This window comes from Danio aesculapii, chromosome 21, assembly GCF_903798145.1.
Source record: "Danio aesculapii chromosome 21, fDanAes4.1, whole genome shotgun sequence".
Taxonomy (NCBI): domain Eukaryota; kingdom Metazoa; phylum Chordata; class Actinopteri; order Cypriniformes; family Danionidae; genus Danio; species Danio aesculapii.
The window spans coordinates 9,530,888-9,551,233 of record NC_079455.1 but is presented as its reverse complement, the minus strand read 5'-3'; the positions used below and the strand labels follow the sequence as shown (position 1 = coordinate 9,551,233).

Genomic DNA, 20,346 nt, shown 5'->3' with positions numbered 1-20,346 from the left:
CCAAGTGTGAATTTGGTATAGGTGGGATGCTGTTGGAGTACAATATGCATGTCTTGCAGGAGAGTGAGGTGTAAGTGAGATCATCGTTATTCTAGCATATAATTTATGTTAAACAGTCAAACTCTGGTTCGGTAAAGGCATTGTGTTCAGTAGGGCTGATGTGTGGTGTACAGTCAACATATAAAGTGGATCAATAAAAAAAAATTCTGCTGTTGTCTTAGGACAATTTTGTTGTTGTTCAATAGTTTTAAGACAACTTTGAAGAAATGTCTTGATCCAAATGTTGACTGATGTGGACTAACAGAGTTACTGTATTCATTATGTGTCCTAAACTGACGTGAAAGGGTTGAACTTTCATAACTTTTTCATAATTGTTAAAAAAAACCTTGCTTAATTTGAACATTTGTAAAATGTTTCTTGAATATTATTGATTTTATTATTTTTTTTACATTTAAAAAAACAGTAGCAATTCATATTAACATATTTGCTGTTAATTTTGGTATGTAATGGGATAAAGTAAATATCTGTTGAGTATTTTAACATAAAATGTTTGACTGTGTTGAATTAAGCCCCTCTCTAACACCCTCACCCTTCACCAGACCCACTGGCTGAGTGACAAAAATGTGAAAATAGGAACAAGAGTGAAACTGAAATAAAAACCTCTTTCTGAATGTGTTTTTAAGGTAATAAGGTGTAGTGTTGTGTCTGATCAGAGAATCGCTGTTGGAGGATCTAGAGCTTTCAGTAAATACCAGTAAACTTTTTTCTTTAAAGTCAAGATTAATGGTCACATTTGAGTTTAAATTGCTTACTAAATATAATACTGCAGCTTGACAACAGATTATCTGTAACAAAAAAGTGAAACACATTGTTAGATTTCACTCCAAACACAAGTCTCTGAGAAAGACTGAATGATTCATGAAGAATAAAGAATGAGTTATGTGCCAGTCCTCTTTTGTTTCCATTTGAGCGTCAGAAAACTATGAGAACTGACAGACATAACTGTATAAAGGCTTTGACTTTCAGATTCTGGATAAACCTTCAGTTGGACAGAGGTGAAGAATGCTGTTTGTCTTTAATCATCCTCTGACCGCTTAATGGAACACATGTATGGTTTTGGTTTTAGCAGTTCAGCAGAGACTGAATACAATAATATGCAAATACAACTTCAATGTAATTTTACATTAGTTAAGAGTCAAACATATATACATACTTTTTAGAACAATTATTTCTTTAGTTTAATTTTGTTTATTTGACTGTTTCTGGATTTTATGACTATTACACGACAACAGTAAAATGATATGTTTAAAAAATATAAATGTTTATATAAAGCACTTTGAATCACCATTGTTTATTCTAACTATTGTTCCATCCACCAAAGATGAATTTATAAATAACTTACCTGATCTTTCTCTATTTTGAAATGCACCCTCAAACACAAATGACCTTGATGTAGTAACCAGCAGTATGGATGCCATCTTTACTAGCACTCTAAATACTGTGGCACCCATCAAACTAAAAAAGACTAGAGAGAATAAAACTACACCATGGTATAATAGTCATACCCGCGCTCTAAAATCAGCAACCCATGCCCTGGAACGTAAATGGAAAAAAACTAATTTAGAAGTCTTTAGAATTGCGTACAAAGACAGTATGTCAAGCTATAGGAGGGCTTTAAAACCTGCCAGGGCTGAGCACCTCCGCAAACTGATAGAAAATAATCATAACAATCCTAGATTCTTATTTAACACCATTGCTAAATTAACAAATAATCGGTCATCTTTGGAACAAAATGTTCCACCGCAAATTAGTAGTGATGACTTCATGAATTTTTTCAGTGATAAAATAGAAGGCTTTAGACAGAAAATAGGACATATTAAACTTTCTGCACCGCCTTATACTTCAGATCCAGTAAACATTCCACTGAATCAAAATAACCTACAGTGCTTTAAAATCATAGAACAGGAAGAGCTAGACAAAATTATAAATAGCTCTAAACCAGCTACGTGTATATTGGACCCAATTCCAACAAAGTTACTGAAAGAATTGCTACCTGTTATAGGAGAACCTCTTCTTAACGTTATCAACTCTTCTTTATCTTTAGGCCATGTTCCAAATCCTTACAAGTTAGCTGTTATTAAACCTATTATTAAGAAACCACAACTGGACCCCAGCAACTTAGCTAATTATAGGCCTATTTCAAATCTTCCATTTATATCTAAAATACTAGAAAAAGTTGTTTCTGCTCAATTATGCTTTCTGCAGACGAACAATGTTTTTGAAGTGTTTCAGTCAGGTTTCAGGGCTCATCACGGTACAGAAACTGCATTAGTGAAAATAACCAACGATTTACTCTTAGCTGCTGACCAAGGGTGCATCTCGCTATTAGTTCTACTCGATCTTAGTGCGGCATTTGACACCATTGACCACAGTATCCTCATTAATCGCTTAAAGTCTACAGGTGTCCAGGGACAGGCCCTACAATGGTTTAAGTCATACTTAGCTGACCGTTACCAGTTTGTGAATAATAATGGACAGCCTTCACAAATCAGCCCAGTAAAATACGGGAGACATTATTAGAAGGCATGGGATCAGCTTTCACTGCTATGCAGATGATACTCAATTATATATTTAAACTAAACCTGACAAGACTTCTAAACTATCCAAGCTAACTGAGTGTATTAAAGATGTTAAAGACTGGATGACCAACAATTGTCTTCTCTTAAACTCAGACAAAACAGAATTATTACTTATTGGGCCTAAATCCTGTACACAGCAGATCTTACAACTCGATCTACGATTAGAGGGATACAAAGTTAGCGTTAGCTCTACTATAAAAGATCTGGGTGTCATATTAGACAGCAATTTAACTTTTAAAAATCATATATCCCATGTCACAAAAACTGCTTTCTTTCATCTGAGAAATATCGCTAAGTTACGAAGTATGCTATCCATCTCAGATGCAGAAAAGCTAGTCCATGCTTTTATGACTTCTAGGCTGGATTACTGTAATGCACTGTTTGCTGGCTACCCAGCATTCTCTATTAACAAACTTCAATTAGTATAAAATGCAGCTGCCAGAGTTCTTACCAGGTCTAGAAAATTTGATCACATCACCCCAATTTTATCCTCCTTACACTGGCTGCCTGTTAAGTTTTGTATTGAATTTAAAATATTGCTTCTTACATATAAAGCTTTAAATAATCTAGCTCCTGTTTATCTAACCAATCTTCTGTCTCGATACAATCCAACTCGCTCTTTAAGATCTCAAAACTTAGGGCTTCTGGTAGTACCTAGAATAGATAAGTCGAGTAAAGGAGGTCGAGCCTTCTCATTTATAGCTCCTAAACTCTGGAATAGCCTTCCTGATAACGTCCGAGGCTCAGACACACTCTCCCAATTTAAAACTAGATTAAAGACCTATCTGTTTAGTAAAGCATACACTCAATGCACCACTTAGTGGGCTTCCACACAGGTTCTGCATCTTGTTTATATACACTAAGAACAGCAGCTACGCTAATTATTTTCTTTATTCTCCATTTCCACCTGGGGATACTCTTCCCGAGGCCCTCAGACTATGCAGAGTCACTGATTCAATCCAAGACCAGCGACGAGATGATCCCAAGGTTTCCATATCCTGGACCAGGCCGTATCCTGAGCAGCTACTGTAGTGGTCATGGAGGAGTGGAGAGCATGAGACTGATTCCTGTGACATTCCAGAGACAGACGAGTCTTCACTGAGGCCAGCTTCCAGCCTCCGCCACTGAGACTGCAGCTCTGCACAAGACGTTTGGCCAGCGGAGAAATTAAAATAGTCGTGCCCAACTGAGCCTGGTTTCTCTCAAGGTTTTTTTTTCTTCACTTTCGCTATTTAGTGAAGTTTATTTTTCCCTCTCCGCTGTCACCACTAGCTTGCATGGTTTGGGATCTATAGAGCTGCGCATCGTTGGATTTGCTCTTCAGTATTTGGACTCTCAGTTGTGATTATTTAACCACACTGAACTGAGCTAAACTGACCTGAATTTAAACACTACAAACTGAACTACACTGTTCCAATTTACTATGACCTTTTATGTGAAGCTGATTTGACACAATCTACATTGTATAAGCGCTATACAAATAAAGGTGAATTGAATTGAATTGAATTATAAAATGTGCTATATAAAAACACCTGCCTTGCCTTGCCTAACGACAAAATTTTACCATGAACATTAAAATTTAGCAATGTTTTTTGTTACAGAATTTTTGGTAGCATTATAAATAAAGTTTCATCAAATAACATTAATATATTTTTTACAGTCAGTAGTTGTAATTAATTTGATTAATTAAATGATTAAGTTGTGGTTTAGAATAATTTTTTCACCATGTTCAAAAATGTACAGTAGTTCATAACTAATGCTAACAAATGAAACCTTACTGTAAAGTATCACAGAAACAATAATCATAACAAACATACAGTAATATTAGTTGCCTACTACTAATAGTAAATCAGACTGAGCAACCCAGAATTTTTACTCTACTGAGCAACTGGCAAATTTCTTCATTTATCTAATTTTTGTTCATTTAATGTTAGCTAAAAGCTTATATTTACAGAACAAATACAAATAACTCAAACAGATCAAGAGATTTCACATTAATTGTAAGGTCCAGCCAGTTAGTCCAATGACTATGTCTACTGGTGGACGAAGGTTCACTGCATGTTCGGTCTTTCCAGTGCACAATGTTAATTTACTTTTAATGTAACTCATATCTGACTCCAATTTTTGTATGAGGTGGTTTAGAATATTAATATATTTATCCTCATTTTATCTGACTCCAATTATAAAACATTGATAAGATTATTTTGTTTCTATTAATATTATTTTAGCTTATGATTGAATATTCTCTTTGATTCGTTATTTTTTATTATTCTTGTTCATTTGGATTCCTAAAACAACCTGAGTCTTGTACCGGCCGAGTATACTATCTCTTAAACACAAGCATGTCAGTCTTGGTCATTAAACAGAGGCGATTAACCACAATTCTAAAAAGGCAGAACCCTACTTACTCAGTTTAGAATATTTTTTGTGTGGTCGCCATAGATCTGCTATCTACTAAATAAAAGCAAAAAAAAATTTCATATCATAATAATCACCATATGATTTAAATAGTATTATAAGTTCAGAGATGAAGGCCTTCCCACATTTAGATTGGTCTCAACAATACTTTGTTGTTGTAAATAGAAAACCCATTATTGGGCTTTTATAGTCTAAGTATACTTGAATTAATGCCATTGTGTTAGTCGGAGCTCTAAGAACATCGTATAACATGCCCTGTTGCTCCGTCTATCGTGTTTTAGTCCGTTACTAACCTGTACAGTGGCTTGTGGTGTTATGGATTTTACGTAATCTACTAGAGATAATAACACGAACTCTGATTGAATAATTCAAAACATAATTTATTAGTCAGGTAAATGTATATTATGCCAATTCATTTAGTCAATACATAAACAATCAATACTAGACATCAAATTCAGTGTTGTAGTGGTTAGTGCGTCGACACATGCACTCCGGTGCTCACGGCGACCTGAGTTCGATTCCTGCCTTGCAGTCCTATGCCAATCCTTCCCTTCTCTTTGCTCTCCATGCTTTCCTGTCAATACTCTCTACTGTCCTATACAATAAAAGTGAAAACCCCTAAAAAATAATCATAAAAAAAAGATGCATACCTGACTCCAAAATATATGGAACATGAAGTTCCACGCTATGGGCTGATCTGGGTAACAGAATGGCCCAAAACATTTAGAAACTTTACCTTAAGTAGTCAATCCAAGAATCTCCTTGAGGAAAGGGGTGTGTCAGATAACAAAAGGCATTTGCATTTAGTGGAAGAGTTTCTGCCTATAGGAAAGGGACACCCTTCGCAGTGGTTCAACAGATACCTGAAGTTATATATCTATTGTTTTATTATGTCTATTTCTGAGGGAATGAGACCATTGTACCAGTCGCACATTTTAAGAAATTTCAAATAATATCAAATATGATAGATAAAGTCACTTGGGTTGATTTAGAACATTCAGACTTTGAAATGACCATTCTGTGTGAGTTGAGTGAAAAGGGGCTGAGTAACCAAGGTGGGTTTCGGGAGATGTTTCAAATGTAATTGAAGGAGGGGAGGTAGTTTTCCCGCATTCCTACCTGGTGGGTTGTGGAGCTAATTGTCTCGGTGTATTCAGCTCATATTTGAATTGTCAAAGACATCAAAGTATTTGTGGTATCTCAAGTCTTACATTAATATAACTTGATAACTCTACAATATACAGCACTGTACAGCAAATTAAAATTCTTTTAAAGCTGTTTGCACAGACATGTGTGTAAGTATAGTGTATAAACTGTCATATTGGGGTGAAATAAACACACCCAGTCCTTTTTTTTTTTAATTTAACAACATAAAAATGGTGGACCAATTGGAGCGGTTTTCAGATCGACCGCAACTTTACGTAGGAGTGCGGTCCCCCCGCCCACCAATATTGATTGACAGCCGGACGCATTACCATATGTGCCATTTGGGGTGCAGTGATAGAACTTGATGTGCTAGTTAATAATAATAATTTATCTTTCATTTTCACTAACAGGGGAATGTGTGAGGATCACACAACTGGATAACAACAGAAAGAAACATTGAATAGTAGGAAAGAAATACACACACACACACAACACACGCACACACACCACACACCCACACACACACACACACGCACACACACACACACACACACACACACACACACGCACACACACACACACACACACACACACACACATATATATATATATATACATATATATATATATATATATATATATATATATATATATATATATATATATATATATATATATATATATATATAATGTAGTTTAACTGTCGAAAAATAAATATATTTTTATTTATTCAAGCACAGATTTGTTACATGTATTTAACATTATTTGAGGCTTAAAAATAGTTTTGGGGTAGGCCATTAAAAATTTTTTCCCAAATAAAATAGTGACTAAAATATAATCAGCTTGTTTGTGCTGCTTTTGGTGTAAAATATGGTGACTTGTGTCTTATGACTAGGCCCAAACAAAATCTGCGTGTGCAGAAATTCGCAGATTTCCGCAGATTTTTAGACCATCATTGAGTTTATGGGCAGGGCTTCTGTTACTCTAGCTTCATTTGCTAACATGGATTTAATTGAGAGAATAGCTGTGTATATGTACTTTAGGAAGACTGAAAAACAGCCTCGATTCATTTGGCGCTGAGTACACTAGATCCATTCAGAGGTGCACCCAGATCTGTGAGCTCATAAACTCCTCCAGAAACTATACCTGGAGGATGAAAGCTTTCAGCAGTGCTTCAGACTGAGCTGAGCCCAGTTTGATGAGCTGTTGTCCCGTGTCGGCAGGAGGATTTTCCCCCGGGACACCAACAACAGTAGCTGCGTTAGCAAGCTCCTGATTGGTCAACGCTGCGCAAATGTCCGCTGAAGTTCAGGTTTACCAACTCGAGCAATTCGCGTGAATCGCATCATTTGCGTGTATCGCGCCGCAGGATGTCTGTTCACATCTTTGCATTGACAACATGTAAATCACTCGCACTTGACGTTTTTTCCGCGTCTGGTGTGAACGCAGCATTAGAATGACTCAGCCAATCACATGACTTGAATCCAAAATCCAAAATAAGAACTTAAGATCAGAGTTGATAGACCCACAAAACAGTCAATTTTTTTTTACTATGTTGATATCTGGGGACAAAATCACACCTGAGCAATGCATGCGACTCCATTCTCCATAGAAGATGTGTCTTGAAGCGTCATTACTAAAGCAAAGCATTTAATAAATTGCAGTAGTTCTGTTCTCCTTGTTTTTACACACAGCTATTTTTTTAAATAATTGAAATACATATATACATATACATCCATACATGTATATATAAATATAGAATTCTCCGAGTTTCCTGGGTCAGTTTTTGAAAAACCGTAAGTCTGATCAGTTGGAAAAGATATAGTAACCCGAGTAAGACAAGTTTAGAGGGTTGGAGTAAGTTTGGTGGTTGTAGTATGAACGATCTAGGAGGAGATTCATATAAAAATTTGTCTCAGAAGAGGAAGACGGACGAATAATACACTTATGTAGTATAACAGTATATTGGCTTTCTTAAGCCACTACAATAAATACAGAAAGGTGGTAAGACAAAAGCAATGACGCAACAAGTGTGTAATTGTATTGTTTATTCTGTACAAAGCACTACAGCACAATTAAGGTCTCTGACAAGGCAACAGTTATTTTTTCCCTCGTGCCTGATAATTTGTCTGAAATGGAATGACTCTAGGAGCAGCAGTAAAACTATGAAGTGCAATTATATACATGAATATGGTTTTAAAAAAATGCTGTTTGCAGAACATTTTAGTTGGTAATTCTGGAGTGTAGACATACGGTAAAATTATTTGTCCTAAACAATTCGCTTCTCAAGTCAGTAAGAGGACTTTGTCTTGTTGCTAATAATTGTGTTTTAGTTGCACACAAAGGATTTGACTTTCCTTCTTAAGCAAAGAAATATCACTTATAAAGTAAAACTAGAGGAATCGGCTCTGTTTTTACCATGAGCGGCTTCTTTCTTTCTTTCTTTTGGAGATCATACAATAGGCTATATGAATAAAACAGAAAGACATAAAACTTTACAAACTACGTGTCCACTTTTGTAGTGTCATAGATCTAGATAAAATAAGCTATAGCTACGGAAATCCTTTAAAGAATTACATATATCGGATATAATAATACCAGTTAAATAAATAACAAGTTAAATAAACCAATATAAAACAACCAAAAGCTATTACAATGTAGGTATTTACAATACAAATAAATTAAACCGTTTTAAGTCATTTTGAACTTTCATTTTACAAATCAGAATTTTTTTAAAGATATTTTCTAAAAACAATTAACAACGGAGGAGTTTTGAAATATTTTTGGACACAATATTAGTAGAATCGTGCAAACAGAACTTTTTTGGGTGAGCAAAAGCATCAGAAACTACTTTTCAATTCCGTCTGTATTTATCATTTAATTAATATTTAGTTATAAAAACCATTTACTCACCAAGATTAGGCTTGTAAAGGATTTTGTGGAGGAACATTTTTTAAATCCACTGTAGCTTTAGCGCTTTAACATGTTTTGTGTAGGATTGTTTGTTTATCTTCCATCAGCCAAGAACATCTATTCCATTTTCCATGCATGACTTCCTACTCCGCAAATTCGCTCTTTTTGACTTCTCCGTCATCATTTGTTTCACCTTTGCAGGGATGGGTTTTGATGTTGCAACAATTTGATTACTTTCTCATGATGATTAATTTCATTTTAAAATTTTACCACGTTATATAAAAACATGAACACTTGTATGATGTCATAGAACACATTTTTTACCTGCAGTTGTATCCCAATCTGTTTGTTAAAAAAAGCTCAAGTTTGCACAATTTGATTAATATCCTTATATACAAATACTTTATAAATAATTTTATTTTAAAATAAATAAATTATAATATACTTCGTTTGTTGTTTATAGAAAATAGTTAAAATCTTTTTTAGATAGGCCTTTGTAAAATTAAAATTCAAAATGGCTTAAAACGGTTTAATTGATTTATATTATGATGTATATTCCTAAATCATTATAGCTTTTGTTTGTTTTATATTGGTTTATTTCATGTTTTTACTATATCCGATATTTGTATATCTTTAAATAATTTCAATATCGCTTAGGCTATTTTATCTAGATCTATAAAACTGTGTTGAGTCCTCAAAAGTGGACACGTAAGTAAAGTTTTTTGTCTTTCTATTCATATGTGAATACAAATGTATACATTATCTCCAAAATAAATAAAGAAACCCAGCCACTCGAGGCATCGACGGAGCTGAATCGAGCACTCTCTCACACAAATACTGTACATGCATCTAAACATGCATGACAACTGAGTCAATGGAAAAGTGGTTGTTCCTTGCGCCATCTGGTGGCTATTGTGTAAAGCACAGAAATGTTTTTTTTTAATGAAAAGGCAGCCTTTGCAGCCGCAGTACAGCGCGTGACAAATTACACTACTGCGCGGGAAGAAACGCTTGTTCTCAGTAGCCATATCAGTATCTTTTATTTATGAAAATATTTATTTATCTAACTGATTTGACTAGTTAATATATCTCATGGATGCGCTTTAGTATGTTTTGACTCAACGAATGGTACAAGTTTGGACAGGACTTAATAGTTTGAGTGTTTCGTAACTGCTGGATGCCAAAAGTGTTAAAAATCTCACCTTTAAATTCACAGCCTAATTTACATGAAATAATTCTGATAATATCTGTATTTTTTGTGGATGGCAAATCAAGTTCCCGTAGATCCCGTAGTTTGGCTGAAGAAAATTTTGATAAATGTCCTAAATGATACAAAATAAATTACAATCAAATATTTTGTACATTTTCGGTTATTATACAAAAGTGCTTCATCTATTTGATAGTTTTCAAGACATTTAAATAATCAGCTCTATGAATATGATGCAAAAAATGCAGGATTAAGATACTGATTTTAATCGTTAATTACTGTCACAATTTACTGCATTTTTAAGTCCAAAGTAAACTTCCGATTTGATGCAAGTCTACACGTACAACCAAATGCTCATAGCCTTTAAATATATACTCCATACATGTACGACAGCATAAATGTATGGAGTAAAAAGTAATATATAAAACACAGTTTCCCTCTAAAACTGATAAGTTGCCTACTACTGTACATACATTATCAGTAACAATGTGGTGTACGTCCGAATTTCATTTATGCTGCAGTAATTTAGAACATTTTTAGCATTTTTGCAATTCAAATAATCACTCATTCAAAATAAGTACATTCAAAACAATACATTTTTTGGATTCAGGTTTGGGCTTTAGAAGTTTGTTTTTCAATGTATTCCTTTTTCATAACAGGTCACGATGTGGCCAACCTGTGTACCAAACAACAAACTCAAGTCACATTTCCATGCTGAGTATTCGGAGTATGCGCAATGAAATAAATATTGAAAAGTGAAGCCAAAAAAGTTAATCGCCCCCTGGTGGCTGGCTGCAGTATAGGTCATAAACCTGCCTTTCAGTGGTGTAGTGGAGCATATATGCATTTAGCACATCATGATTTTGCCAAGTACGATGCGATCCTGGATTAATCTGAACTGATCTAGCCTACAGGACAGATCACGTCATCACGCAACGGTAACAGCTGCCCTTAATAAGCGGTAATAAAATTTGTAATGACTTTTTTTTCAAAGTGATTTTAAAACTTATTGTAAGTGATCTGAAGGCAAAACAAGGTTTACAAAAGCTTGAAATATATTTCCTTTGATCCATTTATGTACACATAAACATGTAAACTCTTTTTGTTTATTAACATGTGTTTAGATATCCTAGTAAACTAAACTTAATTACATTTCAACCGGACTTTTCTTTTAAAAGGTGTCCTGCTGTTATCGACGCACAATGAATCTTGGGACGTTCCAGGCCGCGAACGATCCACCGGTTGTGTCCTTTATTACCTGGAAAACGAAGGATGCATTTGAAGGCTGCGTTTAAAGGAGCCTTCGAATTTTTTTAAAAATGAGACAGCCTTCGTTGCGCCACAATGAATGACGCAGCGCACTTCGAATGCATCCTTCAGAGGATGCAGCCTCTGAAACGAGACACGGCTTGTGTTGATCCTTGAACATCATTTTTGTTGGAAAATGTAATCCATACCATCCTAACCGTAACTGTAAATCATAAGCCTAAACTTAACATAAACTGTAAACGTATCCCTTAATTCTGATTGGAATGTTGTTCCAGGATCAACATAGATGTTAATCCAGGAGCATGTCCTACTTGGTAAAATCAGGTTGGTGCATTTAATTATGCGGCATATCTTAATCAGTTCACATTGCCTATTCTAATTGCTTTCAAGAATTCACACTTAGCTGATAATTTATAATGAAGCGTGTTTGGCATGCTGTCCCGGAGAAGGCCCTGAGCTCAGAATATCCTCGAGCCAAGGGCTCCCTACCGTTTGAAGGGCGAGAGGAGAGTTTGAGCTCAAGTAGGTCTCAAGAACTCCCCTGCTTGAGAACGTGCTGAGATAAATCTGGCTAAGAGTTGTCTTAAGATGCTATTTTGGAGTAGTTAATTTACTTATGGTGTATATCTTTGGACAGTGGGATTAAACCGGGAAACCCGGGGAAAATCCACGCGAACACAGGGAGAACATGCAAACTCTGCACAGAAACACCGACCGGCTTGGTGAGGGGCCAAACCAGCTGCGTTCTTGCTGTGAGGCAACAGTGCTAACCACTGGGCCGCCATGCCACCCTATCAGAGAAGGGGAGGAGTAAGGTTGAAAGGGGAGATTCTTCAAGACAAAGATGACTGGAATTTAAACTCTGATTATTTAGTGTGTTGGTATTCATCTGATTGCTGCAATATACGGAACTGATGCGGCACCAGCTGTGTTCAATCATAAGCACTTAATCTTCTCAAAATTTGTTTAAAAATAATCTCCAGCCTCCGGCGCAGCTCCGCACAGAAAGTTTGGCCAGAGGAGAAATGATCGTACCCAACTGAGCCTGGTTTCTTTCAAGGTTTTTTTTTTACTTTACTTTCGTCAATTGGTGAAGTTTGTTCCTTGACCTCTGTCGCCACTGGCTTGCTTGGTTTTGGGACTTGTGGAGCTGCGCATCAATGGATTTGCTCTTCAGTGTTTAGACTTTCAGCAGTGAAAACTAAACCACACTGAACTCAACTAAACTACAACTCTGAAAACTGGACTGACGCAGTTTCAGTTTACTAGAAGTTCTATGTTAAGCTGCATTGGCAATTGAAAAACATTCAGCATGTTGGCCATCTGTGAAAGAGAATGCACTGATTGGTTGTTCAGCGATGAATCAGAGCATGACAATAAAAGCTGAAGAGTCTAAACTAAGCAAAGAACATAAGTCAAGAGGAAACACAAAGAAGCACAAGTTCTGGATTCCCTTTGTGGAATTATAATACTGATACTGTCACCTGCTGGTATGCAAAGATACATTCTATCACACAGGTGCAGAACGTACAAATGTACAAAATGCCTGTTAATACCACGTTCCATCCTTCCCTCACTCATGACCAAAACCCCAAGATATTTGAACTCCTCCACATGTGGTAAGGACTCTCCTCCAACCTGGAGATGGCAAACCACCTTTTTCCAGTGGAGCACCATGGCCTTGGACTTGGAGAACCCAGCCTTGGATTCTCATCCCAGCCACGTCACACTCGGCAGCAAACCATCCCAGTGCATGCTGAAGGTCCATGTTTGATATAGCCAACAGAACAACATCATCTGCGAATAACAGAGAGGAAATCCTGTGGTCCCCGAACCGGACCCCCTCCAGCCCAAGGCTGCACCTTAAAATTCTGTCCATAAAAATTATAAACAGAATTGGTGACAAAGGGCAGCTCTGTCGGAGCCCAACATACACTGGAAACAAGTTTGACTTAGTTTGACTCTCCTCCATGAACTGCATGACCTCTCTGTACAGAAATTTAAAATATGGGCCCATCACTCACTTTTTTAATGTCCAATCATCTTTTTTAATGTCCAATCATGTTTACTCCCCTTTTGACAGCACCGTACAACAGAATTTCGCATGCTCATGCTCTAGTGTGAGCGCATTATTATATTGACACTTGTTAATACGCAAGTGGGGATAACCCATAGTTGTGTGAGGAACTTTTATGGTCATCATTCAAAAGTGGCATCCCTGGGTTATTTTGGCTTCACTTCTTAAACATGGAAGAAAGTAAAGACACTTCATCCATCTTTTTTGTCTATAGACATGATCCGTATGATTAAAGATCAAATGTGAATATAGAATTTGCACAAATACAGAAGTATACTTTGGACGTTATTATATGAACCAGTTATTCAATAGAAAAGGGTAACCTAAGCTTAAGTTCTGTTTCATTTGCTCACAGAGCAAATCTACAGCACAAATGCAAGTGCTTTGGTAACACTACCGGACATTAGTATTTGACTCGATGAAGAATGCAATGGCATTTCCCTTCCTTTAGTACTGTATTTACATTTTTTTATTCATTGTTGCTTTTTAGTGATGTTCAACATCTTGCCAAGTGTAGCAAGAAATATTGTTAGGGGTCATTCACACAGAACATGTTTTTCCCTTCCGGTGGACTACTTTTCCATTATTTTACAATGTAAACACATTTTTGCTGTTCAAGTTAAAGTAATTTTACATTTTGCACACAGCACTGCTCATCGATATCAGTTCCAAAGCAGTGGTCCAATGAGAAGAGCTTGGGGCAAGGGCAAACATTTGGGATTTTTTAAAAAATCATTCTTGATCACTGCCAAATTCCCTTTAAGGCAAGTCATTTGACTTTGCGCCATCTCTGAAGCGCCTCTCGGGCAGTATGCTCGGGCATTCCGTTTGAATGGGGAAACATCAAAATTGCGTGCAAAGCTTACAATTGAATTTCAAATTAGGAATCACCAATAAAATTAAACAACATCTGTCTCTTTAGTTTCATTTCTAACATCAATATCACACAATCTGCAGTAACTCAGGTCTGGTCCAAGCCCCTCCCCCAGAATATCATCAGTCTATATTGGTCTATGATTGGCTCCTGTACTAGAAGGCGGGCTTTTTTCCACCATATAGAGATTGATGATTGGCCCCTGTACTAGTAGGCGGGGTTTTATTCGCCATATTGATGATTACACTTTTCCCAATAAAAAAGATACAAGTGACATGTCTTGTGTATTCTACAGTCTTTGTCACTGCATCTTATTTGCCTTTTTTTAGACACAAAGACGCGTTCTGTGTGAATGAGTCCTTACAATGGCCAAAATCCTGACATCCCATGATGCTGCACAAAGTGGGAACCGCATTATACGTGTTGAAATTAGTGCCTTAAATCTCATTTTCATCTTGTACAATTTACAAGAGATATTGAGGGAATGAGGCGCAAACTGTTTTTGAGCATATTCAAGTATGTTGTAATGAAAGGTTGATGACTGGAACTCAAAGCACACGAAACACCTTCAGCAAAAAACAAGAACATGGCTAGTATAGAGGACTATTGGGAAACTGAACCTCCAGATCAGTCAACAGTTTCAACCTTCATACTTCGGTTTTCTTCTTTATCCTCAGTCGTTCTGATTTATCTAGAGTTACGCTCTTCTCCCCATTCTTTTCTAATAGCGTCACACTTTCTTCCTCTTCTTTTTTTTCTTCATACGGCGAAATGGGGGAATATGGACCATTTAAAGAGATTGTGAGTGGTGGAGGGCTACAGGAGGGGCTGGAGGAGACCTGAGGGGCTACATCAGAGGGAGAAGAAGACTGCGGGAGAGCCTTAGGGGTGTTTAGGATCTGGGATTTGTTTTTGGCAGATTTGATGATGTTTATAGGGTAGGTTGGCCTTAGTTCTCCAGGGTATTCCCGAATCTCGCCAGGCTCCAGGGGCTCTGGGCCGCAGGGGTCATGCTCACTGCATGACAGTCGCCCATCCAGTTTGGATATGAAAAGCATGCCGTCTCGATGTTCGACACAATAGGAGCTAGGGCACATCTCACAGAAGGAAGCAGCTTCCTGTCCACACAAGTCACACTGATGCCAAGGACACTCCCAACGTCCTGAAATACAAGACAAGTTATTCATTGATAATCAAGTTATTCATTGGAGCGGATTCACTGATTTGATGAATGCTGGTTAGTAATGTGAAAGTGATGTATGGATTCTGAAGGGTTTCACACTTCTAGTTTGGTACTACTGGTGTATTCATTCTGGAGTATAAAGAAAATGGCAACTTTTCACCAGGTTTGCTTAAGCCTAAAGTACAGTTAATCTTTTATGTGTAAACAAGGGCCAGTGTACAGTGTGTGTGACTAAATTTTATCATCAGATTAGTATGCATGATTTGTAGGCAAGCCATTGGATTTTTGTGGCCTGTGCACATTTTATTTATTTTTTGCAGTCTTTTTGTTGTTGCAGTAAATAGTTTTTCAACAAGGTGCCAACCGTACCTTGGAGATGTCATTTAATAAGTAGCTGTAAAAGAATTGCATAAAAAGAAGAGACTGGAATGCATGCAAGCTACAGCAACAGTGGATTGCCACAAAGACGAGAGCAAAAAAGTTAGAAAGTACCCTCAGTTGAACAAAGATATTTTTGTGGGTTATCGCTTGTGTAGCGAAATTAAACAAACACTGACCCCTGCTGGCCAGGAGAAGCACACACATGCATGGTATGTGTAACAAAAAATAGTAATAAAGTGTAGATTGGGCTCTAGTGGTCACAGACATTTAATACAAAACCTTAAGTTGTAAATTCACAACGTGTCGTACGTTTCCCAAACAAAGACGTAACTCGAAAAAAATGATGTAGTGACGAGTGTTTCCCAAAACCCTTAGTGTCTCTTTCACAGATCCATTGTTTGAACCACGACAGTTATAACGTAAAACACCCATAATGATGCTCTAAACGGGGTAACGTAACAACTAAATGAATATAAAATCACTTACAAAAGCTAACGCGTATTATAATCTTATATGTAAATCATTTACATAAATAATGAGGCTATTTATTAAGAAATTTAATTTAATATTTATTATTGATTAGGAAATGAAAAACATCCTACTTTAATACGAATATTAATGATATAAATGATGATGATAATTATTATTATTATTATTAATATTAAGTAGGATATTGTTCATTTATTTTTTATTTTTTAAAAAGTCTACTTGTACAATTTGACACATGCAAACCACAGCAGAAATCTTCTAACCAGCAGGCCCATGTCATATACAGTACAGATACTTAATGATTAACCTACTATAAATTAAAAGCATTACCGTATGCTATGTTTTTTGTTTTCACAAGCTTTGGAGACGTAACAAATTCCGCTTTTAAATAATAGGTCACCTATAGCTTTCGTCATGAGTGTTTCGGCGGTGTTCAAAATGACAATAATGTTTTCAAAGTGAACTGTGAAGGGAGCACAACTGTAAACATGAAGAACGCTAAAACTAAACTTTAAAAATGCTTTGAAAGCAAACTACTCCTAAGAGAGATGACTTTTTAAAAAAAAAATAATTCCAAGTTTAAAAGTTAGAATGTTTGTAAATAAATAGGGCATAGGGGGATAACTGGGATTGAACACAGCCAGGAACTATGTTTCTAACTACAGCTCCAGAGGTGTAGTTGCAAGCATACAAGTTTGCGAATGTTTGTTGGAACGATGGATTTGGGAAATGGCAAATCAACCAACTATGTTTGTAACGAAGCAACTTGCGAATTTAGTTGCCCAACCCGGAAACGCACGCCTGATTGGTAAGCTTTAAATTTATGTATTTATTTTATGTATATTTTGTGACAAAACTTACCAAACATCCAGAACAACGTTGTGTGCTTGACTAACTGCACTCATTGTACCATGTGTCTACACATGGCTTAAATTAATTTACTTATGAAGAGCTCAAAAACATTTAAACGTTCAGACTACATATTTCAAACCTTACACTTAATAAACAGTTGTTAATAAACAGTTGTAGTTAAATAAATCAATGGAGCACAACCATGCAACAGAACTTCAGTGACAGGCTTCAGCCACTGTTTAAACTCGTCTTTCTCCAACTAGGAGTACGCAAACTTACATTTTCCCGTTTTGCCATCTGTTTCAATCTATGGTTATGCTTCATGACATCACATTACATTCCCACGTTTGTCGCAAATTATGTGACATCACCCGGACGGAGGAGCTTGGCCGGACACGAGCACGCCGTTGTTAATATTAGGAGGAAAATAAATATATTTATGCTTTTTTAGAGTCACTTTGGACAACGCTTGAACTAAACTGAAGACCTTCTAAAAACGCAATTAAGACTTTTTAATACCTTTTAAGGGCCTTAATTTTCTCATAATTTATCAACTTTTAATACTTTTAAGACCCCGCGGACACCCTGGTAGAGTGTCCTAGTGCAGTGGTTCCCAACAGGGGGGTCCCCCGAGCTCTGTGGGGGGTTGCCTCATATTTTAAACATTTCTTAGCAGTGGACAATTAGGAGAATGATCATGTCGCCTTGGTTCATTTTATCCCCTAGCTGAGTGGTCCTCAACCACCGGTCTGTGGATCAATTGGTACCAGGCCGCACAAGAAATCATTAATTATTTTGAATTATTATATATTATTATTTATATTTTATTTTGAAAAGTCTTTTATTTTGAAAAATGACCGAACTCTCGCTTGCGTCTCGATCACTTTAGCACCCAAATTTAACCCACAAGTAGCTAAATGAGTAAGAAACAGACATCTTTAGGAAGTGTTTTTGCTAAGGGGAAAAGACTCAGTAGACCCACCAACTGCGAAGGAATGGATTCGCAACCAAGTTGTCAACAAATCAGGTGAATCCAGCATGGCTCTGCAAGAAAATCAAATGATGCAAATGACGGCGGCCTTTTAGGGGCATATTGCATATTTCTAGAGTTCGCACAAGTTTGTTCTTTCCAATGGAGGTGCGCGGATTGTGCGAACTCACCGTGAGTCACGTGACGAGAGATTTACCTATCAGCTTCAGCTTGTATGGAATTTTCATATTTGGTAAGATTAGTTTCTCAGTCAAACACAGAACACACAAACAATGCAGTGCTTTGTACGTTTCTCCATAAACAAAACTTGCATCAGAGTTGTTTTGTCAGCTTGTCATCCTCTGGGAAAACGGTTGATGGGCGCCTAGCAACCTACGAAACCTCGAACACCCCCCCCATGCAAACTCCACACAGAAATGCCAACTGACCCAGCTGAGGCTCAAACCTAAACCAGTGTGAATACTGTTATTTTTGTTATTGAATTTAAAATAGTGCCAATTTAAAGGCCAAAGGCTTATGTTTTTCAGTTACAAATGGCCTATGTTTGGCTTTTATGTTTAACATTAGGCTATCATTTGTACATAAACATATCTAGATATAGTAAGAAGCATACCGTTTGTCTGAAAACTAATTTTTTTGTCATCCTTACGGCAAACTTTTATGAGCGATAATTTCATTAAATGTGAAGGGAAGCCTTACAGTATTTTCTAGGGTAAAAGGGGAAAAGGAGTTGCTTTATAGCTAAATCTTCATCATTGATGGAAAGTCTGACCTGCAGGTCTCTTGGTGAGATTGAGGCAGTCTGCGTGGTAAACTTTAGGACAGCCTGGTCTCTTGCAGGACACAATCTGTCCTCCATCTCCACAGCTGAAACACTCATCCTCTCGCTCCTTGATCACTTCCTGCTGGGATTTGCGCTTCTTCTTCAGCTTACGGCCTTTATCATCTGATGGAGGGTTGTTCTGATAGACAGAGTTGATGTGTAACCATAATCACTTATTAAAGCAGAAACGATTGCTGAATTTGAATGCTTTGTTTAAAAAAAAAAAACTAAAACTACTCCTTTGTGGAATGCTTTTGAAAGAAGTCTGTTATATTTACCAAGACTGCATTTACTGTATCCAAAATACAGTAAAGCTGAATTTTTAGCATCGTTCATGTTACACAACTCTTTATTATTAGCAGAGATGTATAAAGTACTAGAGACCCAGACTTAAGTAAAAGTACTAAAGTATTCAACAGTTTTTGTACTTAAGTATTGCAAGTAGTTTATATCAAAATTTACTACTCAAGTACTGCAAGTAAAAGTATTGTGTAATGTAGTTAAAGAAAGCAGTCAAAAGACGTCATATTGTGTTGTTTATTTTAAATAAATGATTAAGCAGAACGAAAAGAAACATGGCTTGCGATAATGTTTTTCTCTCGCACTTGAACTACAGATGTGACAGATTATAACAGCTTTAACACACACCTTTAAAAGTTGTGTGTCACAAAAACACTCAAAACGATATTGAAACCCATTTTCGGATCGCAATTTACCGGTTGTAAACACTGTAAACGGAAGTTCTAAACATTCTACCAGAAGACGCTGGTACCTATGGCGCCCTCCATGCAGGAGCCAAGAAAAAGGTCTATAATTGGGTTGGGGTGTGGGGTGTGAAACTACACTGGTCTCACGGTTTGGTTCGGTTACGATTATCATGTCATCAATTCGGTTCAATTCAATATCTCTGTGCATTGATGATGCTTTCCATACATAATTAGATTTTTTTCTTCACAAAACAAAAAATTTTAAAAAATAAGATCTATAAATATATTTATATATTATTTGTAATACAATTTTGTTCTTTAATACAGCAGTAAGATATATAAACTGTACCCTAAATTTGACGTGCTCAAAGAAAATA

The 20,346-nt window shown here is 36.5% G+C and overlaps 1 protein-coding gene across 1 annotated transcript in view; it reads right to left on the bottom strand.

Moving 5' to 3' along the window:
- Nucleotides 1-9,611: 9,611 nt before the first annotated feature.
- Nucleotides 9,612-20,346, bottom strand: part of nsd1b (nuclear receptor binding SET domain protein 1b) — a 57,970-nt gene continuing 47,235 nt past the window's right edge. The window contains exons 23-24 of the mRNA XM_056445956.1: nucleotides 19,212-19,401; nucleotides 9,612-15,705 (exon numbers count right to left, since the gene is read on the bottom strand). Coding sequence (XP_056301931.1) covers nucleotides 15,191-15,705; nucleotides 19,212-19,401 — 705 coding nt within the window. The 3' untranslated portion in view covers nucleotides 9,612-15,190. The remainder of the gene's footprint in view (nucleotides 15,706-19,211; nucleotides 19,402-20,346) is intronic.